The 15,257-nt window shown below is 36.7% G+C and overlaps 1 protein-coding gene across 2 annotated transcripts in view; it reads right to left on the bottom strand.

Moving 5' to 3' along the window:
• Nucleotides 1-15,257, bottom strand: part of LOC102218719 (disintegrin and metalloproteinase domain-containing protein 33-like) — a 148,617-nt gene that overhangs the window by 72,702 nt on the left and 60,658 nt on the right. For both annotated transcript variants that reach the window (XM_023345624.1, XM_023345625.1), the window contains exon 3: nucleotides 6,717-6,793. In XM_023345624.1, the coding sequence (XP_023201392.1) occupies nucleotides 6,717-6,793 (77 nt within the window). The remainder of the gene's footprint in view (nucleotides 1-6,716; nucleotides 6,794-15,257) is intronic.

Below are 15,257 nucleotides of genomic sequence, written 5' to 3'. Positions count from 1 at the left end.
TTATTAATATTTATTATGCGATGATTATTCAGCTCACTGGCTCATCTTTAGTAATGTACGCATTTGTTTGACTTTTTTTTTAGAAACTGAGTAAACATGCACACACACACACCTCCTGTAACGTTACCCTCTGAGAGAGACAAGCTGACTCTGTGCCAGTTCAATTACTGAATAAATGACTTTTTTTGTTTTGTGTTACAGTTTTTTTTCCCAAATGGCAGTTTTCATTTAATCTATTTAAGGTTTTTCTGTAGAAATTAGCCTAGTTCAGATCGTTCCTTTCCGCTAAATTAAATGATTGATGGGAGAATGTAGCCATACAGCATATATTATAATGTTTATACTCCTTCCTATGGATGAACCTAATCATTATTGTTGTACCATCCTTCATAACTTTTGATGAAGCGCAGGATACGCAGGAACATTGGTGAAAGCAAGAATCAAAATAAGTTGGTAGGTTGTTTTTTTTTAATGGAATCTCTGGACCAGATCATGCCAGAAGCCAGTGACATGATCTGGTCCATAAAGCTAAAACCTAAAGTAAAATGTTTGTCCAATTAAATGTGACAAATTTACCTAATACCTAATCCCAAATAACTTCTCTTTTTAAGTTACTCTTGGCTGTGCTGTTTCCCCTACATGTCTGTGTGAATTACTGACATTTCGTCCAATCAGATTTCAGTATCTATGTGCTGCCAGGGACAATCTAATCTGGCCATTAGAATCAGTAGAGCAGGCCCAGGTTAATAATAATAATAATAAACTTTAAAGTGTACAGTTTAAACATAAATGTCATGTTTTTACCAGATTATATCATAAGCTAATTCACATTTGCAGTCCCTTCACGTAAGCTGTACAGCAGTAGAACAGGTTAATTTTTAGCTATCAGCTTCAAATTCATATTGATTAGAAACCCATTTTCAAGTTGATCGGCCACTTTCAGATCAGTAACTATAACTATGAGAGAGGTACCATTGGCTTACACACTCTGAGGAACATTGCAAATTCTATTGCTGGGAATGCTATTTGCAATGATTGGCTTGCCAGGAAAGCAACAGGACAGAGGCAACTCACAGCCTGGGGATTGACTGCCACTGAAAAGAACTTGTTCATGGAATGGAAAGGGAGCAATCAGCCCTGACCACCACTCGATCATGTCTGGCGTCAAATGTCAAATATTGTGAAAATGATGAGTGCTTGGTGTTGTTTTATTGTAACTGGTGTTGTCTGTGTAGTACGGAACCAGTTTATGTCTAGTTGGATTGTAAATGTGTCTGTGGGAATTAGAGGACAAATAAGCTGTTATTTAGGAATTTTAAGCCCTACCTTCAACACGCTTTTAATCTGAAAATCTACAACTTGTCTGTAACTCACAATGCAAGCTTAGATTTATGGCAGATTTAGCTGTTTACATCATCTCAATACAGTGTTTCTAACACTGTATTGAAAACACTAAACAGTGTTTCACTGTGTAGTCCCCAGCAATGGTGTTATGACATGTTTTACTACTAAACAAACTGAGCTTTGTGCTCTTTACCTAATTAGTCATCTTCGAGGATCCAAGGATTTTTTTATTATCCTCTCTGTTATGTCCTGCTAGTGTAGAGCAAATATGAGTAAATAGTTATCTTACAGTTGCTTTGTTGAAGAATAATTGATACTGAGAATTAAAGTATCAAATTAACATGCAAAGATTAGGTTTGACTGAGACAGGAACACGTCTCTTCTGAGTGATGAAGGCATTTGTGACAAAGTATCGTCTAAGGATGAAATCACCAAATTTACAGACGTACAGAAGAAGCTCCTGCTTCAACCAGCTCATTCCAGACAACTACATGTTTTGCTTGTAAGAAAATTAAATAATTAATTTTATTAATTAAATAATATCATTTTCTTACAAATGAATTTTTTAAGAAAATACATTTTCTAACAGAAAAATTAAGATAATTTTTCTTACAAACAGGGTAAATAATAGGTTTTGGCCCCCTGAGGTCAGCATGTTCTTGTCTCAAGGTTTCCCAGACAAATACCTGGATTCCATTCCAGATTGTTCATCAATTCAGTCAGCCACCAACAAACCTTCAACAACTTCCTGATTCAATCGGACTCTGACACAGAGAATTGGACACAGAGAAGGCTGAGGCTGACTCTGTTGGCAGCCTCAGCCTTCTCCCTCAGCCGGCTCCATCGGTACTGTGTTCAAACCTGTTCCACCCTCCTCTGTGTTCCCGGCCATCAAATCAAACAAACCCTCTAAAAAAATGCTCATCGGTGCTCTGAGTCATCCAGATCTTCCTCTGAACCCACTCATCTCTCCCTGGCGGACATTTTTCATCCATACAAGTAAGTGTCATTTGCAGCATTTGGTTTAACTCTATTCACATTACTAACCTCGGCTCACCTGCCTCCATCATATCGGTTTACCCGGACCCCATCTCCTGACGCCTTCACCATTGCACTTTTCATAAATTTTGTAAATCTTTAAATGTTTTTGGTCTCCTGAGAGTATCTCTTCATGTGGGTCAGACAAATACCAAAAACTATGACAGATGGTAAGAAATTTTATGTTACAAACTCAGGAATAATAAAGTTAATATGAACATAGAATAACAGAACAAATAGCTTTAATAGTAGTAATAATTGTTTAAGTTCTGTTTTCACTTCGAGAGGTATCAAACTTTATGTCCTTTTAGTACTCGCTTAATAACTTACGTTGCTGCGGTAACAGATCTAAGACACTCCAGTTCATTCTGGGGAATCCTGAGATGTTCCCAGGCCAGAGAAGATTTATAACCCAAATATATGTATTTTGGCCTCAAAAGAAAGCAACTGAAACATGTTTTGATTAATTTCCAATGTAATGATTATATGATCATAAAGTCAACTTATTTTCTCTGTGTAGTAAGACTCCATCATGTTTTTGTCTTTATAATAGCAGGTTTCTTCTTTGGTAACCAGCCTGTCATAAAAGCAGCCCTTTCATTATAAGAGCAAGGATTTTTTTTGTTTCTGTGATGTTTTCTGTTAACAATTGGATAACATTTTCTTTTAAGCATTTTTCTCTTTTAGAAGCTTTGTGTAACAACATCCTTCCCCTTTGGATCTGGAACGTAGTGCTGATTCCTGGTATTTTCCTCTACTCCCAGTGGCAGAGACCCCACAGATTAAAATAATAATTGTTTCCAGTAACATTTCCACTAACTCCTCCTTCTGACTGCTCACTTACCCAGGAAACATGCCTCTTTCTCTGACCTAAATTTACTGATCCAAATCAAACTCCTGAACTTTACCAATACTCGGGTGGTTTAAAACCCATGAAACCTTTGCCCAGATTGAGTACCATCAGCAGTCATCTATGTTTTCATTTCCATCTCCTCTCTGTATCATTCAGTGGTTCATTTATGCCACCACTTTCTGCTTTCTGCTGTTTCAAGTCGGTCAGCCAATCTATATCAGTTTTTCCATTGGTCTCCTCTTACCAAGTCATCAAACTGTTTCCAAGCAACTGAAGCCCTATGCATCTATTAAGTCTGAAAAACGGCATTATTCCTAAATGTAGCACTCTCTGAAACATCTCAAACTCACTCATCTCCGTCAATGTCAAGAACTCACAATTCCCAATGTGCTTCAACAACCTGCCCAGCTATGTTACAGCAAAACTGTTTCCATTAGAAAGAACAAAGACATGTAGGTGTCATTATACACAGAATTACTGAGCTTACAGGAGGCCAGAGTGGTTGGAAAATAAAACAGATTTCTTGTTAAAACCACAGGGTTCTGTCAGGATAAAATGCTCTTCTCTGATGCAGTTTCTTATCTACTGTGATTTTCTACTTTTGTATTATTCTAACATAAAACATCCAATCTGCAAAGCCTGATCTGTTAAATTAAAAAAAACCCTTAAACCTATGTAGTTTGCATCTTCTTAAAATAAGCTTAGTATTATTATAGTCCCGCAGAAAAATTAGCAAAATTTGGTTAAAGCCAGTTTTTTAAATTAGTGCAAAAAATGTGTTTGCCATGTTGAATACTGGACCAAAACTGACATACTTAAAAATAAAAGCAGAAATGTATATATTTTGTTTTTCCTTTCCTTTAAGCACTAAATTAAATACATGCAGTGGTGAAGACATGGAAAACATGGAAAACATGGAAAATAGCAATACTGGACATTAAAAAAAGAAATCTGAAGAAAACTTTTAATAGTTGTACCTTTGTGAATGTATAGCACTTACAAAGCAAGAAATTATTTAGGTTTATGCCTGTAAATTTACACAATTATTCCACTTATTGTGTATTAATGTCAATGATAAACATGTTTGTATGAATACAGCATAGGACAATAAGAAGTAGGGTTGTCAAAATAATCAATATCATCACCTCCCTATAATCAATACTAGAAAAATTAATTATTCAAAGATACTTTTGCATCAAAATTGATGTTAACTGGTATTTTCCTCCAGTCCCAGTGGCACATTTGCCCTAATTATCACATTTCTTCTAGTAGAAGTACAGCGATAACACACATTGTCCCTCTCCTTCTCAATGAGCTGCTATTGAGAGTTTTAAACACTGCTAACATGGTGAACACATCCAGAAAGAAACCCCAGTGACCCTCTTTAGCTGACAAGGGAAACACAACAACATTGTTTAGAAGTACTTTACCTATGACCCAAAGGACAGGGGAAAAAAAACAAACAATGCCACTTGCTAGCTGTGCTAATAGATATCTATCTACCTACAGACCCCATCAGCGGTGTTCACCATCAGTTGATTCTTTTTTCCAGGGTCCAGTGGAAGGTAGGTACTTTGATCCATCACCCTAAAGCATGCTAACATGGCCTTGTATCCTTTTATCAATATGAAGCTCTTAGGATGTTTTCACACCTGCTAACCCGGTAGACTCTGCTTGACTTGGGACCAAAATCGCAACATTTGTTCCATTTTCATCTGCTGCAGTTCTCCTTAACACTGCACTATGTCAAACCAACAAAACCTTTTGAAAGACCTCCTCCCCCCCTGCATCATCTGTGGTGGTGCTACACCAAAATCCACTAGAGGAAACATGAAAACATCTGAAGAAGACAGTTGCAACTTCCTTCTTCACTAAATGTAATCAAAAATGAAGTGGAGTCAGACTTCAGTTGCAGTTTGTTCGCTTTTTTGGTCTGCATCCAAGTTTGAATATGCATTCACATCTCCCCAAACTAACTGGACTGTCCAGCCAAACAAACCAGACTTTGATTAAAGTGGACTAAAGTCTGGTGTGAAGCTCATGCTTTTCAACACAACATTCTTGCAGACAGTTGTTTCTTTTTAACCTTTCTCTCAACCCCTGGGTTTTTCAACCTAAAGTTGGTGTTAAGAGACACCTGTTTCTTATTTGGTACAGCTGCCAGGGAACTCAAAGGAACACATCCTCTGAAAAACCACTGGAACTAACAAGAGGGAAAAGCCATGTTAGTTGACTGTAATAATTTAAACATGAAATAGCATTAGGCCTGTAAAAGAACTTTTTAGACAAGCTAAAAAAATGTGTAGTTTATTGAGCCTGCACACTGCCTTCTTCAAAAACATAGATTCTTAGATTTCAGCTATGCACTCTCAAGTCAAATTATTTTTGTGTCAACTAGCCGATATAATCGCTGGTTTAAGAAATGAAGAAGAAAGGGTGTTGAAGTGATTTTTCACTAGAGCAAAGCAGTTGGAACAATTCACACCGACTGCTTCACCAGCTGATCCGGATCAGTCTGAACACATGTTCACAACAGGTTTGAACAAGGCCAGAGATCACATCTACGAATTGCACTTTTACAACATTTTCCATGTTGTGAAAGTCAGAGAGGAGCCTGAAGTTGTTGTTGTCAGCTACATTGTTTTTGGGATTATTTGAAGCTGAAATCTAAATAAAAATAAGTTACAGTGCCATTGAAATGTTGATTCATCTCATTCAATCTGTGTACTGTTACCATTGTAAATTCAGCTGGTGACTTTCATACTTTAAAATCAAACTGCCATTAGACACACACTTCCTAACTAACGTCTGCACATGTTCTTTCCATGTTTTATGTGATATTGTGGATTTGATGAAAGAAACAAAGTGTGTACTCAGGTTCTCTCTGGCTCCAGGCTTGAAGAGGCCCACTCAGGGAGTCTCTACACATTTGATTCTGATGAGCACGCAGCAGACCGAACTCCCCTTGATGTTATCACAGAAACATCATAACCTCAGCTGGCCTTGAGCCTTATTCTGCATGATCACCATGGGACCAGCCTGTTCATCCTGATTAGCCTTGCTTCACGTTGTGCCAGAGCAGGACCGCTTACACGCTTCCTTCTTCTATCACAAAGAAGCAAGTAAATCCATAAGCTGTGACTCAGGTTTAATGTGATTTTTATCTACCTTGAGGGAAATATGAAAATCTTCAAATGATGTTGGTGGAAACCATGGTGACACTTTCAGAGAAGCAGAGAAGCTCCGACATTATCAACAGAGCATCAGGGATTCAGGGAGCTTTGCTGAGAATTATACGGAGTAATGCAGAGACGACACAAAAACTAAGCAGAATGATAGATGAGGGGGCATGATTGGTGTTTCCACTTCTTTTTGCCTATATGTTTAATCTCTTAATCATTTTCATAGTCCTCATGTGGAGGGCAGAAGGGGGTACTACTGAGAGTACAGCAATCTAGGATGTAGCAGAAGGAATTCTTACTGATTAAGTTGTACTTGTAGCACCAGCTGGAGGTCACTGGATGAGAGCACAATTTCCCCTCTGGCAGGATACTGGTCCTGTTGAAAAAAAAGGGAAGAGGTTAGGCATACTCACATTCACCAGTCTTCTACAGTTGATACTAGAAACAAGGGGGCAAATAAGCAGTTGCACAATTGAGAATTTGAAATCATAAATTTCATACTCTTAAATGTGGCTCTCTAGAGGAGATGTAATTTTTCAGTCAGGCAGCACTGTTAGACAAAATGCTAGACACACCATAGTCCACTTTTCTTAAAGTATTCATTCTTGTTGAACTTTTTCACATTTAGTCATGTTACAGCCACAAACCTCAATGTTTTTCATTGGCTTCCAATGAAAGGTGGCCAACAAAACTGACAGACAGACCAGAAAACTATTGTAAAAAGCTTCCTGTTCTCTTGCATCACTTCCCTTCAGAAACTGTTAGGTGATGCAGTTTCTCTTTCTACAGTTGGAAAAAACACTAGTGATCAAAGAACATTTCTGTCGAGTGGGTAAAAAGTGTGAAAATGGTGTCCAACAGTGTATGGATCCCAGAAATGCTCAGGATGCTGAGATCTGACAAAGCTGGCAAAGAATTTGAAAAGCAGAGCTGATCAAGATGTCAAATATACCTAGCTTTGTATTTGCATTGATTTTCTTCTATTGTTTCCTGTTGCTACTGTTGGATTGGTCTTACAACATATGTTTTTGCAGTGCCTTACAAAACTATTCAGTGTCATGTTCTGTGGTGGTGAAGGACTGAAATGTAATATCAGTAGACGCATTTGAAAAGAGTTAATAATTGAATAAACTGAATCTGAGGGAACACAGGAACCAGGGACGAATTCAACCAGAGAACAACAAACGATCCAACAACAAGTGAACAGAAATGCACACATTTAAATACCACAAGGAGCAACTGGTGAGAAACAGGTGAGAACAATCAACAAAAACACACATGGATGTGGATCATGACATTCAGGGCTCTAAACTTTTGGTGACCTAATTTTCTATAAGTGCATCAACACAAACATTGTACCCAAATACCAACCCAATCATATTTAACATTATACAGGTTCACTTTTTTTAAATCACTGTCCATAAAGGTAATATAGACTAGTTAATGATTGATTAACAGTTTAGAAAATAAAAAATTACTTTTTAAAGCAGAATTTACCAAAGTGTTTACAGAACCCCAAATGAACTGAATTTTAGATTTAAAATTCTCACAAAACAAAATAATCAAATGAAATAAATTATGATTTTTGATTATGGTTTGGATTACTTATAACGATGATTTGTATTATTGTTGATTATATATTTTAAGGGGCCTCAATATAAAAGAAATGATGCCTCTCTAGGGGAGAAAAATAAAATAAAATCTAAATCTTAAGTGCAGATGATTTAAGGACTCTGAATATTTCAAACTTAACATTTTATCATGTTCAAGTAATTTTTCTTCTGAAGAAATATTTTGGATGTGATGTGTTCATCATCTGATGATGTGTTTCTGCACCCTGCAGCTAGGAGAGGTGACACCTGGCCAGAGCGTTAGGGCAGCATGTCGTGTGTTAGAGTTGCATTCTGCTTTGTCAGTTTTAATTCAAAATGTATCAGAACACAATAAGTGGCTCATTTACATACACTGTTAAGTTGCAAAAGCAGACATCAAGCTGAGCATGAGGAGAGCCATAAGCCCGAACGCGCAGCAGGAACTTCCAAGAAACTTTGCGCCCGTGATCTTTGACCCCAGACATATACACATGGCGGCAAGGAAACAACTAAATCACCAACCTGGATTTCACAGCAGCTTAAAAGGTTAAATATATTACTTTGCCTCACGGAAAAGCATCTCTATTTCACTTTACACTTCACTGCTTCTCCAAGAACTCCCAGGCTTACATCATTCATCATTCTTCAAAATGATGGTTCAGAGGTTTCTCTGAGTTTGTTCTGCTTTATCCGTACATTTGGTGATCAAAAATAAGTTTGATCTAAGTCCTCACATTCCCTAGGCTGAATTTGTTATAATAGGCAAAGCATTTACATTTTAATGAAGCATCAATGATATATGACCTCTGTAGTAACATGTAATACTCTGAAGCCTGCGTAGAGACATACATTTTAGCCTACAGGGTGGATCATAATGGACCGTGGCAAATGAAAGAAATGGCAAGTTGGTAAAGTTACTTGAAAAATGAGTGAGGAAACAATTCTGTAAAGGATGAGATAAAGAGCTGCTTGAGAAGACATTGACTGACAGTACACAAGGATGGAAGAAAAGAGACAGGAAAAGATTCATCGATATGAGAAACCAAATTGGAAGAAACAAAAAATGCAGTTGAAGAAGGTCAGAAGAAGTCATGGTAGAGAAACTGTTCGGGTTCAAATTACAAATTTGATCAAAGCTGTGCAGAACCACCTGGTTTATTCTGAATGCTTAGAATATGGGGAGGGCATTGAAAATCTTCTGTTTCTCCACAATAGCAGGTGTATTAAATATATATATATATATATATATATATATATATATATATATATATATATATGGACTGGAAACCCCGAATGGACTGAAAACCCCGAGATCCCCAGGGTTACACATTATACTCTAGCAGCTTGTTTCTGGTTTTTCCATGGTGTGTCACATATGGAATCTGCTTATATGCTCCACTCCACTGGCACAACACCCTCTGTGAAGACAGTGAAAGATTTCTTTGAGTGTCATCATTCTGCAAAAGATGTTCTTCTGTGCTGACCACACCTGAAATCATAATAGAACTTTAATATTTTTTCAAGTTCATAGTAAGATGTGTTTGGAAAAGTCAGAATCAAAAGTTCAACAAATAGTTTCAATGCTGTGTTTCTCTGGACTATAAAATGCAAATAAATGTTAGAAGAAATGATCTTCCAGCTGCTGTGATAAATGCTTATGGCTCATTCATTTCTTCATTGCTTTTTAGTGAAAAGTGGGTGAAACTAGGCCATGAAATGGTTGGAAGGACTACTGTCAACTCTGGTGCAATTTCTTCAGTCAATCATTCAAGCAGCATGAAGACGGTGCAGGAAAGGTGTGAGCGGGTGAAGTATTGAAAGCACAGGCAATCACTTTGAAAACTTAAAAGAGGCTGAAGTGTGAAGGGAGTGGAGGTGAAGAGACCCTGAAGGACAGACAGTTCAGGGTTAGGCTTCTTTGTAACACTGGAAAAGTGCCTTGAAGGATTTTCTTCTACAGTATTGTGAAAGCTAAATGACATTAAGTGTTTCTATAATTAATCTCTGTCAAAGCTGGCATAATGAATTTCCTGTAGTGAAAGGCAATAGAAGAATGAGATGAAGACGCACAGGCAGCAAGGTATCCATTACTGCTCCCCAAACCGAATCAAGATCAGCATGACTCACCTCCACTGTAGCATCTAGGTAAGCGTGATGCTAATGGAAAGTTGCTAAGTTGTGTGAGTAAGCAACAAGACCATTATTGTTCTGACAATTTTTTTTTGTTATACTATACATCCTTCTGTTACAGGCACTGTAGTAAAGTCAGTATTCTGGTTTAGAACATTCACTAAAGAAATACTAAAACTGTTTGCATTAGATATCATTTTAAAAGCTTATCTTAACTCTTTCAGACAGAAGAAAAGCCCATGTCTTGGCAAAAACAACACACTGTCGCTTCATTACCCAGCAACCTCCATCAGATCCTTCATGAGGCGACAGCTGCATGCGCTCTTGTTTGCGAAGCGGTTTGATGTGTCTCAGGATCTTGTGGCTCTGAAGCCACCTGGTACTGAGACAGACATGGCAGTCAGGCTAATCACATACATCAAAGAATCCAGAGCCAAGCTATGAACTACTGTAGCACCATTCAATTGTACGTTTGACAAGAAGCAAACACTATGCTTCTACAGTATGTGACTTTGATTATCAATTGAACTGTTTTAATGAACATGTTAAGTTTTGTTGTCTGAATTATGGAGCCGCAGGAGGAGCGCTGTGCGCTGCGCTCTGACACCAAACGCAGGGCCGTAACACAAAACCTGGAGGCTGGGAGGATGTTTGGGAGAAGGGGGGGGGGGGGTCTAAAAATCCTATTTATAGTTTTCCAGACAATACTGGAACACAGTATTAGCAAAGTTCAATGTAAGTTTCACAGATGGTGGAGCGTTGTTAGAAGCTGCCGAAAGTAACTTTTGTAGAAAAGTCACTTTTAATGTAACTTAGTTACTTTCTAAATCAAGTAATCAGTAATCTAACTAAGTTACTTTTTCAAGGAGTAATCAGTAACCTTATTAAAGTACCTTTTTCAAAGTAACTATGCCATCACTGGTTCTGACAATAACTATGTCTGAAAATAATAACTTGTTTCCAGACTCAGTTGTTAAATTGAAATGGATGCCCTGTGTGGAGATGACACACAGTGTGTGTCATATTCGTACACACTCTGAGACATATCTGATTAGACTATCTTTTCCTTCATTCTGAACCATGCACTTTATAACATCATATAATTACCATCACTGTATGTTTAGTTTAAGCACCATTACTATTTTCAACATTAATCCAAATATAGACTCAAAGCACAATTAATTGAATGATTATGGATCAGTTCCCAATGGTGACATAGAGCTCAAACATAAGGATGTTTGTCTTTTCTCTTCCAAGTTCATTTTGCTCCACTACCAGCTTCTCATTTGTTATGTAAACTGGTCCTGATGCCATGGTTACTCATTGCAGCAGATGTTGGTAACTATCAAAAATACAAGCAGAGGATGCATTACAGATGTAGCTTCCAGAACAGCCTGGAGTTTGAAATTAAAAGAATCTTCATTTAAACAAAGAAAACCCTAAATATAAACCTTAACATATTATCACATACTTTATGAATACAGTGTAAAAATTATCCTTCTAGATCTTGGGTAGGCCAATGTTTAAGTTATGCAGTGGCAGCTAATAAAGGTTGTTTTTCTTTTAGATAATGAAATTTTGTATGTTTGGTTTGTAAAAGCAACACACTGGGTTGAAGATGAACTCGTGGATTGTTCCTGTTTATTGCAGATCATATGACCCAAAGTAGTGAAACAAGATGATCTGAAAAATACTTGTTCAAGCTCTATTTTCCAAAAGTGAGTGATGTGAAACTGGACACCAGAAATGAGAGTCAAAACTTCCCTGTCAGATCACGAACTGTAGGAGCTCATGATTGGCTCTAAATACAGAAATGTTCTGTTGAGTTCCAGGAAGGATCATAACAGCAGAGGACAGGGTGGGTAGATACTCTGAGTAACACATTGAAAACTTTTACTAAAATAGCATATATTCATATATTTTTGTCTAGATGTGTGCACTGTAAAACATTTGAAGGTGGTTTAACTTGAAAATAAAAGTCCACCTGCTGCCTTGAAAAAGTAATTTAAGTTAACAAGAAAATTGTATCGGTTTTACCTCAGAAATTAAAGTTCATGAAGTTTTAACAAGAGACAAGATGTCTAAAGATTGTTTTTAAGTTTATTAATATTGAATTGAGTTTTTACTTAACGCTGCAATTTAAACCAAATAATTATTTCACAATAATCAAGAAAAAGCTTCCCTCTGAAGTCATCCAAAATGCATTTTTTAAATAAATAACGTTATAAGATTTTCAAAACTGTCTGTGTTGACAGCTTGAGCTTTGAGGAGGATGAATCTTTCATGTTATGATCTGGCCTAGACAGGTCATAACACATATTTAAGAAACTTTGGAATAAAAAGTTTCTCTGCTGGTAGATAATTGTTTATCAAACTACAAAAATAGCTGAATGGGGTCTAGTGGGCTCCGGGGCTTGAAATGGCTCATTCACATTAAAAAAATACAAACACACCTCAGAAGCAAGGAGTCTGTGGAGTTACAATAATGAGGAATTCAGACCAAAGGATTTCAGTTCTACTTTATATAGACTATAAGTCTATATAAAGTAGCTTACTAAACTGAAATAATTTTCAGTTTGGTTGAGAAAGCCTCATTTTTAAAGGAGTTATACATTTTAAACATATTAATTCCATTAATTTTACTTATTTGCCTTTCTAAAGTACTGAACAATTAAAGGCAGATGTGAATAATTTTTAATATGTCATCTCAGGTAAAGCTGGTCAGGTTTTGGAAAAACCTCCAACAGAACTTTAAAGGGATCCATCCATATGGTGAAAGTTCTCCAGCCTCATCATACAGGAACTTGATTGAAATGTTAAATCATCTAACAGTTATGAGATTTATAAAAATATTTTTATGGATTCATAAAACTTTTGGGAAACTGGAATGAAAACGGATTTGTTGATAATAAATTAGTGAGCCTTTGTTCTTTCAAAACTGTACTTTATTCAGCTTCGACAACTTACATTTCTGGATTTATTTATCTGTCTAGAATATGGATTTTAATTGATTTTCCTCTGTGTTTGTGAATATTTTTTCAGCACCCATGCTGCTTTTCTTTTCATTTAAATCCCATCTGGAGCCAAGTCCTTGTACATTTGTAAAATCAACGTGAGGTTTTTGTCTCGACTGAACACAGAGTACAGAGTACACTAAACTATTTGTAGGACCTTGACAAATTGATAGCTCCATCTAAAAATCACTTCCATCTGTGTGCATAACAAAAAGCAAAACAGACAGTAAAATCAGCTCAACATCAGCCAAAAAACGAGTATCAGAATTTATTGGATATCATGTCAATTTGATCAAGCCTTTTCTGGCATTCCACACTACAAAATAGGAAATAAAAATATAATTCACACTGATATCGCTGATATCGTATCATATCAGTATCGGCCAATACTTCAATATCTGTACTGGATCATACATGAAAAAAGTTGTATGAGGACACCCCTAGTTAAGATAGCACATAATAATGGACTAAATAAGATCCTTTTGTTGGATAGCTTGAATGACAGATGTGCTATGCAATGCTGTGGGACACAAAATAAGTACTGTTGAATAGAAAGTATCAGATCAAACTTTAGGCATAAAAAAAATAAATCTCTCTTGACAGCATAATGACAATGAAACTATATCAGAGAAACAAAAATCTTTAATCACAGGTTTTATTGCACCTGCAAAATAAAACTGAAAAATTGTTGAATTAATAAATACAGTATGTCCATTAACACCTAACAGATGAGTGCTCTGTATGTCTTTAGTAGTAAAGATATGTTTTTAGACTATTTATAGATCCTGTGATTTATGTGCTGCAGAAAACTGGACAGATTCGCAGAATTTTACAAAGAAAATGGAAACCCCAATAAGACATACAGAATTTCACAGAATTTGCTGTTATGGTAGTAAAACCTATTCAGAGTAGTTTCTGTAGGAGAAATCCTGGAGGACAATTTGTTTCTTAAATTCAGGAGAACTGCAGCTTCAGAGAACATTTATTTTCCATCAAGAAAACGAGCCAAAGCTTCCAGCTAAAGCTACACAGAGATGGTTTGAAGACAACAAGGTGGTTGTTCTGAAGTGGTCCAGTCAAAGCCCAGACCTCAGTCTGAGAGAATTTATGACTGTACTCAAATAGAGCTATTCACAGCTAATCCCCCCAGCCTGACAGAACTGGAAGAGTTTATCATGAAGAATGGAGGAAAAGTCCAGATGAGCATCCTGACTGAGATCCACACTGACTGACTGCATTCAGAGGAGCAGCTACTGAATACTGACTGAAGGGGACAGTATTTATCAAATCACTCATCTTATGGTACATATTTTTGTCATTATTTCGTAGAAATCAGTTTATACTTAAAATGTTTTTTTGTATTTTTGTTAATCAAAAATAGCAATTTCTTTTAACCATGACTGATTTACAAAAGTAATAAAGGGGTAAAACATCCAGGTGTTGAATAGTTTTTAGACACTGTATGCCTTCCACTGCAATCCTTATATATAGTCTAAAGTCAGTTCCGTTTGAGGTTCCAGTTCTTCAATTTTTTATTGTTTTTGAAACAATCTTAACAGTGTGGCACAACTACGTTAAACTGTTGCATCCTTATGCTCCATCCAGAGCTGTGAGGTCCACAGATCAAATGCTGAGTAACACTTCCAGATCACAGCTCAGAAATAGATGTAACCACATTTCCCAAGCGGAAAAGGTTCAGCTTTTGCAGCATCTTTTAAAAACTAATAAAACCAACAAGAACCTCTCAGGAATATAGATCATGAACCATTTTTAAGTTTTGATAGAAGCAGACATGCTGAAACATCTGTTGTGTGTCTGCACTCTGCTCCAAATATGATTAAAAACAGAGGTCTGTGACAGCAAAATGTATTCCAAGTGTGCAACAGTACACAGTTTCATGAGGTTTGGGGTGACTCTAAACAAGTTATAAAGCACAACAGATGTAATAGAAAAACTGGTTATGGTGGTTTTGCTGAAAATCACAATTTTGTTGCTGGAAGCCCTGTCCCGTCTTCCACACAGCAGGGCTGATAGTGGGGAGAAAAAAAAAATGTTTCCATTCCCAACAGGTGAAGATGAGTTGCTAAGTATGTGACATATTATT

This window comes from Xiphophorus maculatus, chromosome 14 (genome assembly GCF_002775205.1).
Source record: "Xiphophorus maculatus strain JP 163 A chromosome 14, X_maculatus-5.0-male, whole genome shotgun sequence".
Taxonomy (NCBI): domain Eukaryota; kingdom Metazoa; phylum Chordata; class Actinopteri; order Cyprinodontiformes; family Poeciliidae; genus Xiphophorus; species Xiphophorus maculatus.
The sequence above is the reverse complement of the archived record's forward strand: the minus strand, read 5'-3'. Positions and strand labels throughout refer to the sequence as shown.